At 35.4% G+C, this 15,812-nt stretch overlaps 1 protein-coding gene across 1 annotated transcript; it reads right to left on the bottom strand.

Moving 5' to 3' along the window:
* Positions 1-1,093: 1,093 nt before the first annotated feature.
* Positions 1,094-10,999, bottom strand: LOC114378928. The gene is made up of 2 exons (XM_028337512.1): positions 10,509-10,999; positions 1,094-1,283 (listed from the first exon to the last, which is right to left on the bottom strand). Exons 1-2 carry the CDS (start codon positions 10,997-10,999, stop codon positions 1,094-1,096), a joined length of 681 nt encoding a protein of 226 aa, XP_028193313.1.
* Between the last annotated feature and the right edge of the window lie 4,813 nt (positions 11,000-15,812).

Genomic DNA, 15,812 nt, shown 5'->3' with positions numbered 1-15,812 from the left:
AAAATTTAGAATAATCATCGAACAACAAGATATAATGTCGGTGCCCCGAGGAACTCAAAACAGGTGATGTCCAAAGATCAGTGTGAACAATATCAAATGGCATAAGAGTATGAGAATGTGAGAAAACAAAAGGTAACTTAATATGCTTTCCAAGAGAACATGAATGAAAAATATGAGAGTCTCTAATTTGATTACATTCAATAAATTTATTCTTCCTAAGAGAATGCAAGATAGATATTCCCGGGTGTCCCAACCGCTCATGCCAAAGAGAAGGAGCTAAGGCAGCAAAAGTAGAGGAAGAAGTAGCTGGAGTGGTGGACTCGGTGATAAGATAAAGCACGCCCCAACTCTCACACCTCATTAGAGGCATCCTTGTCTAAAAATCCTTCACAGAAAACCCAAAGGGATCAAATTCAACACTCACAGAGTTATCAGTGGTAAATTTTCTAACTGACACTAAGTTTTTGATTAGTTTAGGAGCATGAAGGACATTTTTCAAGGCTAAAGGAGGATGTGGGGAAGGCAAGTTAGTTTGACCATAACCATGAATAGGAATTGATTGACCATTACCAATAGTGATACCATGATGATTGCTCATATTAAAATAAGACGTGAGATTACCTGAGGTGGACGTCATATAAGAGGTGGCGCCGGTGTCCATATACCAATTCGGATTCGGAGAAGTAATATCGAGGGTGTGCATTGCAGCCTCGATGTCTGTTGGAGTAGGAGTTATGGCTGTGTATGCCTACTGAGGTCTGGACCCAAAAATACCGGGCTGTTGGGGCGGAGGTTGCTGATAATTGGGCCTGACCCATGGAGCCGCTGGGTACAGACAAGGAGGAACAACCCACTGCATCCATGACCAAGGCCATTGCTGTCCTACAGGCCAAGGGTTGTTCTAGGGCTGCTGCTGTCCACCCCCGCGATTGCTGCCACCGCCACCTTTACCCCCGCCACCAGAGCCTCCCTTGCCAGCGCTTGAGTTATCATGACCACCAGTGTTGTTGCGATTCTTTCTAGAATTTCCATGGTTTGAATACCGTTTTCCACCATTATTTGTGTGGCGTGCTGATGAATGATCAGACATCTCTTAAGATTCATCTGAGTCACGAGCCACCATGGCGGAGGATGAGGTCTGAGCCACCTTCTTGAGGTCGGATTCTTCGAGAACAAGCATCGACCGTGCTTGATAAAACTGAGGCAAGGGATCACTTTGACGGATGAGGGTGGCCACTCCCTTGTAGGGTTCAGTGGGACTAGACACCAATTGCAGAACCAACCTGTAGACAAAGGATCAAGCTGAAAGTTTTGATGATGCCAAAGGATTACATGAATCATATGCTTCTCAAAGATTTACTCAAGACAAAGCAATTAGAGTTAATCAAGATGGATGATCAAGACAGTCTATAGAGTCTTAGAAAGGATATTAAAATGGAAGGGAATTCCAATTGGATTAGCAAAAGGTTTGGCCAAGAATTTTAAGCTAAAAAGTGTTTTTCAACAAATTTACTCTCTGGTAATCGATTACCAGAGGATGTAATCGATTACCAGTGGCCAAAACTGATTTACAACAGCTATTAAAATTTGAATTCAAAATTTGCACTGTGTAATCGATTACACATATATGGTAATCGATTATTAGCAATTTCTAAACGTTTTAATTCAAATTTTAAAGAGTGTAATCGATTACACACTTATTGTAATCGATTACCAGAGGAGTTTTTCAGAAAACATTCTCATCAGTCACATCCTTTCATGTGGTTATTGAATGGCTTTCATAAGGCCTATATATGTGTGACTTGAGACACGATTTTGACAGAGTTTTTGAGAACAAAAAGTATTTATCCTCTCATAGAGCAAATTCATTTTATCCTCTTAAGAATTCCTTGGCCAATTCAATTGCAATTCATTAAGGAATTATTTGAGCTCTCAATCTGTAAAAATCTATCTCTTTCTAAAGAGATTCATTCTTCTTCTTCTACTCATTCTCTAAGGAATTAAGAGACTGTGGGTCTCTTGTTGTAAAGGAATTCTAAACACAAAGGAAGGATTGTCCTTGTGTGTTTAGAACTTGTAAAAGGAATTTACAAGATAGTGGAACTCTCAAGCGGGTTGCTTGGGGACTGGACGTAGGCACAAGGGTGTGGCCGAACCAGTATAAAACTGAGTTTGCATTTTCTCTTCCCTTAATCTCCTTTATTTATTATTACTTTATATTCATATTCAAATTGTGTTATTTGAATTAATATTTAAGAAGATTGTCATTAAGGGAATTCATAACTTGAAAAAAAAGGTGAAATAGAATTTTAATTAGGGCAAGTAGTTTGGAATATCTTAATTCAACCCCCCCTTCTTAAGATATCTGAGGCCGCTTGTCTAACAAGTGGTATCAGAGCTTCATTCTTGTATAAAGTTTAGAAGCTTCAAGAAAAAGATGGCCTCAGCAAATTCCTTATTTCCAGAAGGGAATTCTATCAATAGACCTCCAATCTTTAATGGAGAGGGTTACCACTACTGGAAAACCCGAATGCAAATTTTTATCGAGGCAATAGATCTAAATATCTGGGAAGCCATAGAAATAGGGCCTTATATGCCCACCACAGTAGAAAGAGTTTCAATAGATGGTAGTTCATCAAGTGAAAGCATAACCATAGAAAAACCTAGAGATAGATGGTCTGAAGAGGATAGAAAACGAGTACAATACAACTTAAAAGCCAAAAACATAATAACATCTGCCCTAGGAATGGATGAATATTTCAGGGTTTCAAATTGTAAGAGTGCTAAGGAAATGTGGGACACTCTTCAATTAACATATGAAGGAACTACAGATGTTAAAAGATCTAGGATAAATGCACTAACTCATGAGTATGAATTATTTAGAATGAATGCAAATGAAAATATTCAAAGTATGCAAAAGAGATTTACACATATAGTAAATCATCTAGCAGCCTTAGGCAAAGAATTTCAAAATGAGGATCTTATAAACAAGGTGTTAAGATGTTTAAGTGGAGAATGGCAACCCAAAGTAACGGCCATTTCTGAATCAAGAGATTTGTCTAATATGTCTCTTGCCACTTTATTTGGAAAGTTGCAGGAACATGAGATGGAACTATTGAGATTGCACCAAAATGAAGAAAATGACAAGAAAAAGAAAGGAATTGCTCTTAAAGCATCATCCTCAATTCAAGAAGAAAGTGATCAGGATAATGATCCAGATGATGATGATGATCTAAGTCTTTTTGTAAAAAGATTCAACAAGTTTCTTAAAGTAAGAGGAAATCAGAGGCGACCAAATTTTAAATCAAAAAGAAGGACAGAAAATTCATCCTCTACTCTAAAATGCTTTGAATGCAATCAACCTGGACATCTGAGGGTTGATTGTCCCATCTTCAAGAAAAAGATGGAAAAATCTGAAAAGAAAAATCATAGTGAAAAGAAACTGAAGAAAGCATACATTACATGGGATGAAAATGATATGGAATCCTCTGAAGATTCTGAAAATGAAGAGATAAATCTCTGCCTTATGGCTAAAAGTTACGAAAGTGATGAAGAGGTAACATCTTCGAATAACTTATCTATTTCTTTTGATGAATTGCAAGATGCATTTGGTGATCTGCATAAATAGTCAATTAAACTTGCAAAATTAGTTTCATCTTCAAAGAAAACAATTTCAAATTTAGAAAATGAGATTTCGAAATTAAACAAAGAATTAGATCTTCTTAGAAATGAAGTCTCAATTTCTAAAACAAATGAAAAAGTTAATATCTCCACTATTTCTGACAAGAAAATATCAGATTCTTGTAGTTGTTGTGATAAATATGTAAAAGAAATTAAAGACTTGAAGAATTCAGTTTCAAAATTTTCATATAGTAAAAATAATTTAGATGTTATATTAAGTAAACAAAGATATGTATCTAATAAAAATGGACTAGGGTATAAATCTGATAAACAACAAAAGTTTCATAAAAACTTTTCCACTTCCACACAAAAATGTAATTCTAATTCTATCACTTGTTTTTACTGTGGAAGAAGAGGACATGGCATATCAACTTGCTACTTCAAGAAAAATTACAATAACATTAAAATGATATGGGTCCCAAAAGGATCCACAATTTATACTAACATGCAAGGACCCAATAAAATTTGGGTACCTAAGTCAAAAACTTAATTATGCAGGTATCTTTGAGAAAGAAGTGGTACATAGATAGCGGATGCTCAAAACATATGATTGGAGATGCATCAAATTTTACACATATCTCTCCAAAGAAAAGCGGGCATGTAACATATGGTGACAAAAACAAAGGTAGAATCCTTGGAGTGGGTAAAATAGGTACAAATTCTTCAAACTCCATTGAAAATGTTCTACTTGTTGAAGGACTTAAGCATAGCCTGCTTAGCGTTAGTCAACTATGCGACAAAGGCTATCTAGTATCATTTGATTCTCAGAAATGTCTTATAGAACATAAGCATGACATTAATATAAAGCATATAGGACATAGAGTCAATAATGTTTACATGATAGACTTAAGCATAAAACATGAAAACAATCATTGCTTTCTTAGTAAAGATGAAGATCCATGGTTATGGCATAAAAGAATTGCTCACATAAACATGGATCACTTAAATAAATTAATTTCAAAAGATTTAGTAGTTGGTTTGCCTAAATTGAAATTTGAAAAAGATAAACTATGTGATGCATGTCAAAAGGGCAAACAAACAAGAGTCTCATTCAAACCTAAAAATGTTGTTTCAACCACTCAACCCTTACAATTATTGCATATGGATTTATTTGGTCCATCTAGAATCATGAGTTTTGGAGGAAATTACTATGCTTTAGTTATAGTTGATGATTTCTCTAGATATACTTGGACATTATTTATTACACATAAAAGTGATTCATTCCAAGCATTTAGAAAACTAGCTAAAGTCATACAAAACAAGAAAAATCTTAAGATTGCATCCATTAGAAGTGATCATGGGGGTGAATTTGAAAATAAAGATTTTGAATTATTTTGTGATGAACATGGTATTGAACACAATTTTTCTGCACCTAGAACCCCTCAACAAAATGGAGTTGTTGAAAGGAAAAATAGGTCATTGGAAGAAATTGCAAGAACTTTATTAAATGATACTTCTCTTCCAAAGTATTTTTGGGCTGAAGCTATCAATACTGCATGTTACATCATGAATAGGGCCTTGATAAGACCCATTTTAAAGAAAACCCCATATGAGTTGTATAATGGTAGAAAACCTAATATTTCTCATCTGCATGTTTTTGGTTGCAAGTGCTTTGTGCTTAATAATGGTAAAGATAATCTAGGAAAATTTGATGCAAAATCTGATGAAGGTATTTTTCTTGGATATTCATTACAAAGCAAAGCATATAGGATATATAATAAAAGAACTATGAATATAGAGGAATCCATTCATGTTACCTTTGATGAATCGAATGCTATATTGTCAAGAAAGAATATGCTAGATGACATTGCAGATTCTTTAGAACATATGAACATTCATGAACAAGATTCCAAAAGAAATGACAAAGGAAACAATGAAGATCCTCTAGAAGAAGTCAAATCCAATGATGAACTCCCAAGAGAATGGAAAGCTTCAAGAGATCATCCCCTCGACAACATTATTGGTGATATCTCAAAAGGGGTAACAACTAGACATTCTCTTAAAGATTTATGCAATAATATGGCTTTTGTATCTATGATTGAACCTAAAAATATAAAAGAAGCCATAGTAGATGATAACTGGATCATTGCCATGCAAGAAGAACTAAACCAATTTGAAAGAAATAATGTGTGGAAATTAGTAGAAAAACCTGAAAATTATCCTATCATAGGAACAAAATGGGTTTTTAGAAATAAATTAGATGAACATGGTATAATTATTAGAAATAAAGCCAGGTTAGTAGCAAAAGGATATAATCAAGAAGAAGGAATAGACTATGAAGAAACATATGCTCCTATTGCAAGATTAGAAGCCATTAGAATGCTATTGGCATATGCATCCATAATGGATTTTAAACTTTATCAAATGGATGTTAAGAGTGCCTTTCTAAATGGCTTAATTCAAGAAGAGGTATATGTTGAACAACCCCCTGGTTTTGAAATTCCTGATAAACCAAACCATGTTTATAAATTACAAAAGGCTCTTTATGGTTTGAAACAAGCCCCTAGGGCGTGGTATGAACGCTTAAGCAATTTTCTTTTAGAAAAAGATTTCTCCAGAGGTAAAGTGGATACCACATTGTTCATAAAGAGAAGGCATAATGATATTTTATTGGTTCAAATATATGTTGATGATATAATTTTTGGATCCACTAACGACTCATTGTGCAAGGAGTTTTCCCTTGATATGCAAAGTGAATTTGAAATGTCAATGATGGGAGAACTAAAGTACTTTCTGGGATTACAAATCAAGCAAACTCAAGAAGGTATATTCATCAATCAATCCAAGTACTTCAAGGAATTGATCAAAAGATTTGGGATGAATAGTGCAAAACACATGTCTACACCGATGAGCACTAATTGTTACTTAGATAAAGATGAATCTGGTCAGTCTATAGACATAAAACAATATCGAGGTATGATCGGATCTTTTCTTTATTTATCTGCTAGTAGACCTGATATTATGTTTAGTGTATGTATGTGCGCTAGGTTTCAATCCAACCCCAAACAATCACATTTAAGTGCAGTAAAGAGAATCATGAGATATCTATTAGGAACAATCAATTTAGGATTATGGTATCCTAAGAATTCAACATGTAACTTAATAGGATATTCTGATTCTGATTTTGCCGGATCTAAAACTGATAGAAAAAGTACAAGTGGAACTTGTCAATTCATTGGATCGGCTCTTGTCTCATGGCATAGTAAGAAACAAAACAGTGTTGCTTTATCTACCGCTGAAGCGGAGTATATCTTTGCCGGTAGTTGTTGTGCACAAATTTTATGGATGAAGCAACAATTATCTGACTATGGCATCATTATTGATCGTATACCTATTAAGTGTGATAATACTAGTGCCATAAATCTATCCAAAAACCCAGTTCAACACTCTAGAACTAAACATATAGAGATTAGACACCACTTTCTTAGAGATCATGTCCTAAAGGGAGATTGTGTATTAGAGTTTGTTGATACTAAGAATCAACTTGCTGATATTTTCACAAAACCTCTCCCCAAGGAAGTGTTCTTCTCTATTAGAAGAGAGTTAGGTCTCTTAGACGTAAGAGATTTAGAAAAATAGGAATTGATTGGATGATTGATTGAATGATTGGTTGATTTACTCTTATTTATTGTGTATAGATTATTTTGTTTGTTTGATCTTGTTTGAATTCTTGTTTTTTATGAATGATTGATTGTGTTTTGATTGAGTATAACGCTTGTGTTGTTTAATTTAATTTACTTTTTGTTAGTATAATTAATTATTAAGATAGTATAAGTTTTTAGACTTAGAAATAAGTTTTTCTTTTAGAAAAAGGCTATTCTTTGTTCTGGTAATCGATTACATGAATACTGTAATCGATTACACTAGAACAGATAGCCTGTAATCGATTACAGTATTCATGTAATCGATTACCAGTAGGCTGCCTCCTCCTGTAATCGATTACCATTACTTGTAATCGATTACCACGCGTCCTGCTCTATAAATATCACATTTTCCAGAAATCCCTACGCAGCCCCTTTTCTCTCACGACGTTCCTCCATTCCCAAACCTCCAAATCTTCGTATCTCACTCATTTCTCCATTAAATCAACTCCCATAAATTGCGATCTTCTTCTTTTTCATTTCTCTTTTGATTTCACCAATTAAAATCTACAAAAACTCCTTCAAATGGCAGAATCATCAAAGAAACGAAAGGGTTCTTCCGCCTCCGCTTCGGCTTCAAGAGCTCATCGTTCCGGAGCCACTAGCACATCCACAGCACCAATTCCAGCATCATTTTCCTCTTCCCCAGTGTTTTCTTCCGATGAACAACAGAAACGGTACTCCAATCTTTTCTCATCTCGTTCCATTATCGACCCTAAGTTTATTGATATGGAATTCTTTTCTGCTGAAACCTTTGATTGCATTCAAGCCTTTCAGAACTTAGGTCTTCTACCTTTTATGTCATTACAATTGCCTATTTATCCTGAATTGGTTAAAGCTTTTTATTGTAATCTTGAAATTCAGGACAACACTCTGATTTCTGAAATTTTTGGGATAAAAATGGTCATTGACCAGTCCCTTTTCCATGACTTAACCAAATTACCCAGTGACGGTGTACCATTTGAAGGTACACTGAATGACGACTGGAAATTTGATTTCTCTGCCCATGATGCCCGCCAGTTGGTTTGCACCAACAATGCGGATATGACCGGACGTCTTCTTGCCGGGTCATTGGCTTTTGAAAGCCGCATCCTTCACTATTTAATTATGCGTATTTTGCTTCCACGGTCTTCCAACCTTGCCCAGGTTTCTGAGGAAGATCTAATTATCATGTGGGCCTTTCATACAGGGCGTCAACTTGACTGGGCACACTTAGTCAGATATCGCATGCATAAGGCATTGCGATTAAATGCTCCACTACCATATCCACAGCTTGTCACTCTCTTTTTCCGCCATTTTCAAATTCCTCTTGATTCTGAACCTTACGTTCCAATCAAGAGATCCTTTTTAATTGGTGCTGCTGTGATTGCTTCTTTTGGTTACCGCAAAGAGCATGATGGCTCTTGGGTCAAAAAGGGTGCTCCACCCGCTGATGATGAAGGCAACCAACCAGTTGAAGATAATTCCTCTCTTCTTCGAAAGCTTTTGGAAAAGTTCGATGGTCTTCAAACTTTTGTTGGTGACAAGTTTGATAATAGGGAATTGCAAGTCGACATGCGGTTTGATGCCATGGAATCAAGGATCACCAAAGTTGAAGAAGATGTCTCCTTCATCCGTACTTGCTTTGATCCACCACCACCGCCTCCATCATCCTCTTAGCTTATAAGTTATTATTAAGACTAAGTATTATTAGTGGTTAAGTATTATTAGTACTCTGTTTTAACGCCGTGTATTTGGCTTTTTATTGCTCTAGTTATCGTAGTCTTGCACTATAATTATATTTCTAGACATTGCTTTTGTTGATTATGCACATGTATGGTTTTATTTTGGTTACATGGTTGGCTTTGTTTGGATATTTATTGTGTTAATGTTTGGCTATTGATTGCCTTGCTCTAGTTCTTTTTGATGTTGCCAAAGGGGGAGAGAACTTGGGAGAGAACATGGGTTAGAAATCAATTAGAAATTTAGAAATTTATCGTTAAGAAAAGTTAGGCATACATGCCAAAAGATAGGGGGAGTAAGGGTTGTGTGAACGTGCTATCATCTTGTATATAGCTTGTCTTGATTTCAGGTATTGTCATCATCAAAAAGGGGGAGATTGTAGACAAAGGATCAAGCTGAAAGTTTTGATGATGCCAAAGGATTACATGAATCATATGCTTCTCAAAGATTTACTCAAGACAAAGCAATTAGAGTTAATCAAGATGGATGATCAAGACAGTCTATAGAGTCTTAGAAAGGATATTAAAATGGAAGGGAATTCCAATTGGATTAGCAAAAGGTTTGGCCAAGAATTTTAAGCTAAAAAGTGTTTTTCAACAAATTTACTCTCTGGTAATCGATTACCAGTGGCCAAAACTGATTTACAACAGCTATTAAAATTTGAATTCAAAATTTGCACTGTGTAATCGATTACACATATATGGTAATCGATTATTAGCAATTTCTAAACGTTTTAATTCAAATTTTAAAGAGTGTAATCGATTACACACTTATTGTAATCGATTACCAGAGGAGTTTTTCAGAAAACATTCTCATCAGTCACATCCTTTCATGTGGTTATTGAATGGCTTTCATAAGGCCTATATATGTGTGACTTGAGACACGATTTTGACAGAGTTTTTGAGAACAAAAAGTATTTATCCTCTCAGAGAGCAAATTCATTTTATCCTCTTAAGAATTCCTTGGCCAATTCAATTGCAATTCATTAAGGAATTATTTGAGCGCTCAATCTGTAAAAATCTATCTCTTTCTAAAGAGATTCATTGTTCTTCTTCTACTCATTCTCTAAGGAATTAAGAGACTGTGGGTCTCTTGTTGTAAAGGAATTCTAAACACAAAGGAAGGATTGTCCTTGGGTGTTTAGAACTTGTAAAAGGAATTTACAAGATAGTGGAACTCTCAAGCGGGTTGCTTGGGGACTGGACGTAGGCACAAGGGTGTGGCCGAACCAGTATAAAACTGAGTTTGCATTTTCTCTTCCCTTAATCTCCTTTATTTATTATTGCTTTATATTCATATTCAAATTGTGTTATTTGAATTAATATTTAAGAAGATTGTCATTAAGGGAATTCATAACTTGAAAAAAAAAGGTGAAATAGAATTTTAATTAGGGCAAGTAGTTTGGAATATCTTAATTCAACCCCCCCCTTCTTAAGATATCTGAGGCCGCTTGTCTAACACAACCTACTGTTATCGACCGGAAATTCGACGTTCTTGAGTTGATCCGACAGTGACTTGAGATGTTGACAGTAAGCAGAGACACTTGAAAAGGCCTCCATGGTTGTGTGGGTGAAATCATACTCAAGTGTAATGGCACGAGAGTGTTTGTTATCTTGGAATATATCACGCAACCTATTCCAAGCCTCCATTGCCGTGGTGTCGGGTTCAAGAATAGTATGTAAAAGATCATGAGAAATGGTGGCATAAATCCATTGTAGAACAGTGGCGTCTAGTGTCAACCAGAGTTCTGTCTCCTCCTCCGTTGGTGGAATCTTTTGCTTGCCATCCCATGAAGGAATTATATGATCAATTACCCTATGGGATCGTGCGTGAATTTTGAAAAGTTCAGCCCATGTCGCGTATTGGACATTTTCCATCTCAAGAATGATTGGGACATGATTTTTTATGTTGGATACAACAAGAGTAGGGTGAAAGGTAGATTTTGAGTCAGGCATGGTGATGGAGAAGAAGGGGAGAAGAAGAAGAAAGGGGCTGAACGATGCTATGGCATGTGTGCGGAAGGCTGAGGAAGGTTCAAAAATCTTTCCCTAAGCAATCTGATACCATGAAAGAAATTGTTTCCTCGAATAATTCATTAAGCACCATTTGCTTATATACAAGATTACAAGCTAAAGATATATAAGCTAAAGATATGGCTAAAGATAAATCTAATAGATATAACAACTATATAAAATCAGAATATATTATTATATCTTCTCATAGAAACAGAGAGGAGGAATATATTGGAGTGAAACCTGAATGGAGGATAGAGGTTAACAGTTGCAATGAAACCCTTCTCTTCTAATTGGCCTGCACATTCATACGATAAGCATATAATAAAATTAATCATCAACAAAATCATCAATACCAATAGTATGATAATAAAAAATATCAAACCAATGTTTTAAGGCCAAGACAAGGGGTCCAATGTTTCAAGAGTCTCAAACTACGAGTAAACTGCTAAGTTATGAACTGTGGAGGGGTTCTAAGGTGCACAAGGTTGTAATGTCAGGCATGGTAGACAAGTTTTCTTAACACCATTGGATATAACACTTAATTATTTAACGGTGCATATCTAGAGGTTTAGAGGGAATCAAGCTCAATCAGTGAGAGCTAATAACTAAACATCAAAATCTATTTTTTACATACCAAATCATAATACTAGAAAGTTACAACAACGCACAGTTGGTATTTTGAAGAAGTCAAGAAATAAAAAATAGAGAATGAGTTAACAACTTCAATTGCTTTATATTATTGTATTCTATATCAACTACATATGCCAAATCGTTGGCATAAAAGGAAGAATGGGAAGTAACAACTAATGAAATGAAAAGGTCAAACAAATTTACAAAATTTTCTCACAGGAGTAAAAAAGAACAAACACATTAATTGGGGCAGGGGGACATTATTTTGGAAAAATGAAGTACAAATGAGTAATCATGCAGAAAAATTTGGAGGGACCTAAATCCTAACTATGCTTTCCCCCTAAGCATTAATAAATTGAGTGTTGATGGCATCATTTAACAACAAAACATGCACCTTCCAATAGAGAAATGTAAAATAAATAAATAAAAGAAACATACTAGACCACTTTTGCCTCTAGCTTTGTTCACAATTAGCTCATAGAAGCTATGTTGCTGTAATACACATGGAAATAGGTAAATAAGTTAGTAGATATCCTTTGGTTAAAATCATTTTAACATAGCTTATACACACACAAACAAGATAGCAAGTTGCACACATACTTTCTGAAATTAAGCAAAAACCAAGAAGTTTACTAGAAAAGACAAATATTCACACTTGTTTTCATTATCTTTAACATTTAGATTTTGAAAATAGTATTAGACTAGCAGAACTAATTAGGAATAAAGGATTACATGGCAACACAGAGAACCATGCAACTTAAAAATTGAAATTTGGAACTAGCTCAGAAAATGGTGTATATTGCAACTCATGCCAAGCTTGAAAGACGAGACTTTTCCAATGAGGAAGAGAAGGAAGTAGAACTGCTTGCCATGGAAGGTAGTTAAGATGGTATGCTGGCTGAGGTCTTTGCTGATGCACCCCTAATGTAATATGCCACTTTTCAACTCCTACAGAATTCTGTAATTTTAGGATTTATCAATTTTTTTCCAGAGCTGTTCTATTATTCCCTTATTGCAAGTGAAAAATATTTTGTGACTTGCGATTGAAACAAAAAAGATATTGGAAGACACCTGACTGCTATGTCATCTTTGATTCAAAATGAATCATCCCTATTTTCCCCATCTTTTATTTGGATTGTTGTTTGTAAAGGAAGAACAGTTGCTGGTTAATTAGCATAACATTAATTCAAGAAGAGGGCTAGAAGAATGGCATAAAGCCTTTACTTGAATAATTTGTAATGAGAATTGTTTGGAGCCATATTCTAAAATTGATTTATAATTTATGATAACTTTAAAAGCTAAGCTTCATTAGATCTTGCAAATGAGACTGTATAAAATTGCTCACAGTGAACTAAGGCTAAGTTCAGTCTCCACCTCGTCTGTGAAAATTGAAGTTTTGAATTTTGATTTACAAAGAAGGACGTATAGTAGCAATTATTCATATTTTGTTCAAAGAGAATTCTCATGCTCTTACTTCTTACTATCAGATGAAACATTTCTCATTCATTAAATCAGTTAACATCGTTCCATGAGTCAACATATATTAAGAATAGGAACCAATGTGAGCCAACAACTAAGCATAAATCCACTTTCATGAAAGAATAATAAAGAATGAGGGGTACTATGGAAGGGGATTGGGGGGGGGGGGGGTAAGAAAGACTAAGAGATGAGATGTCACACACACATGTCAGGTAGAAAGCACGAGCAATGATGACAACAACGATGACAACGACGTGGGTGGTGGAGTAAGTGTAACGGCAAGGTGCCAGAGCTACCTGAAATCACAAACGTGGGTGGAGTCTAGCTAAGGTTGGATTCTTTTGATTTTGGGTATAATTTTTATTTCTGATGGATACATATTCCATGGGTAAAATCCGTTGGTAAGTTATACTTTCTGTGGAAAAATTGTCCATCAGTAAGTAAAAATTTTCCGGCAGAATATAATCTCTCAATATTCCATCAGTAATCTCTCAATATAACCTCTCATGTAAAATATTCCGTTGGAAATAATGATTTTTTTTTTGTAGTGGATGCAGAACTTGATGGTGTAGAGTCGTGTGCAATTTGGGTATTTACAAGAATATGTTACAAGAGCAATGGCATCAACTAGACACAAAACAATATCCAAACACCTGAGCTTTACATTGCTATGAGAAACTATTGAAAACTGCCAAAGGTGTAGCAAGATTGGGTTGCTCAACTGATGCAAATATGCAAGACCTCTTGAACTCACATAACAAATCACTTTAACTGGTCTACTGAGCACCATACAATCACAACCCATTGAAATGGTTCTATCTATAATTTGAATGGAACAATATTAGTTATTGGGGAATTCTCATTTCCATTAAAAACAGAGAGTACATTACTTTCTTCCTTGTGAACTGCATTATGTATGAAGTATCTAAATCTTTCCAAATTTCAGGACCACAAAAAATGTCACCTTACCAAATGCATTGTCAGTTCATAAGATGGCATGTTTGTTGCCCATGCTTCTTCAACTAAAGAAATGTCTATTAGCTTAGGATAGTCATACATAGTCCTACACTCAAACTAAATTCACAACTACTAACTACCTATGTAGTTTGGGAGTGTCTTGTACTACCCTGCATTTGTATTCTATAACGCCCTGAAATTTTGCTAACTATAAAATTGATGTTTAATTGTATTTATCGTGTTATTTGATTATATGATTGACTTAAATGAGTTGAGGTATGGTTTTAATTAGTCATGTGTGATTTTCTTGATGTGGATGTTGAGTTATGTGGAGTTTTATTGACCTAAGTTGAAATTGTGAGATTTCAAATTTTACCTAAACCTATTCTGGTAAAATAGTGATCCTATACTGGTTAACCGTTGGATCGTCTTCAAATTTTGAATATATGTTCCTAACACATGTCTCCACCATTTGACCGTTGGGATGTGCAAAATAAAAATTCTAACATCTCTCTTAGCGCGCTAAGTGCAATTCCAACTCGAGAGGGTATTGCACTGAGTGCAAATTGTCACGCTTAGCGCAAGAGGAATTGCGCTCAGGGTGAATTGTCATGCTCAGTGCAAATCCCAACCCGAGAGGAATTTCACTAAGCACAAAAATTCGTGCTTAGCGCCAAAAGTGGACTCTCGCTTAGCAAGACATGCTCGATAAGTGAGATCTGCAGATTATAATTACGTTCTTCAGTGTGAAAAACATGATTTTTTCACTCTTTTTTCTCTCCAAACACCCACCCAAGCCCTAACACCTCCTCCAACACCACCCACGATCACTGGTGGCCATCACGAGCCATAGTTACTTGCCACTGAACCACCTCACCGAGAGGAACATTTTAATCGGAGTGGAACCCTCAGAATCCACCACAATGATTCGGTGGAGAACAATCCCTGAATCCTTTCTTTCATAGCTTCTCTGAGGTAATCTTGACTTCTAAGCCTTTCTTCTATTTAGTTTGAGTTTCTCTTAGTGTTTCTTGTGTTTTGGGTATTGTAATAGGGTGTTTTTACACTTCCTTTGAAAAACCCTTGAAAATGAGACGTTGTAAAAGTTGTCTTTTTATAAAAAATTGATATTATTTTTGTGACCTTTGCTGAACCCCGGTCACATTGGTGTTATCAGAATTTCAAAATGACATCTCCTTTTAGTGGAATCCAAAATTCCCCTTAGCCCTTTATGTTTTGATAGGGGTAATTGACCCTGAATGTTGTTATTAACCTTGTTTTTGAAATCTATACTAAATTTTCTTTGATTTGGTATATAGAACCTTGCATTTGGACCGACGAACGTGAACGAGAGAGGCCTATGAGTGACATAAAGAGAAACTGACAGAGAGCTCACGATAGGTGTGGGGAGTTTATTATAATTTATGGCTTTTGATACCATAGTTGGGGTCAGGGAACCTAACTATGGGGATGTATGCCTGTCCCTGTTGCATGCTATTTTTTACTAATGGGATGCGATACGCCTGTTATTGATAAATGACATTATTGTTTTTATTAGACTTGTGTTGTCTGAAGACCTAGGGAGTGTGAATCTCAGGCATGAACTATATATGTGTATATGTGGAATGTGATTTACTGATGATATTGTTATTGATGATATCAATTGATATGAGGTGACATTGATGTT

The sequence above is a fragment of the Glycine soja genome, chromosome 12, assembly GCF_004193775.1.
Source record: "Glycine soja cultivar W05 chromosome 12, ASM419377v2, whole genome shotgun sequence".
Lineage (NCBI taxonomy): Eukaryota > Viridiplantae > Streptophyta > Magnoliopsida > Fabales > Fabaceae > Glycine > Glycine soja.
The sequence above is the reverse complement of the archived record's forward strand: the minus strand, read 5'-3'. Positions and strand labels throughout refer to the sequence as shown.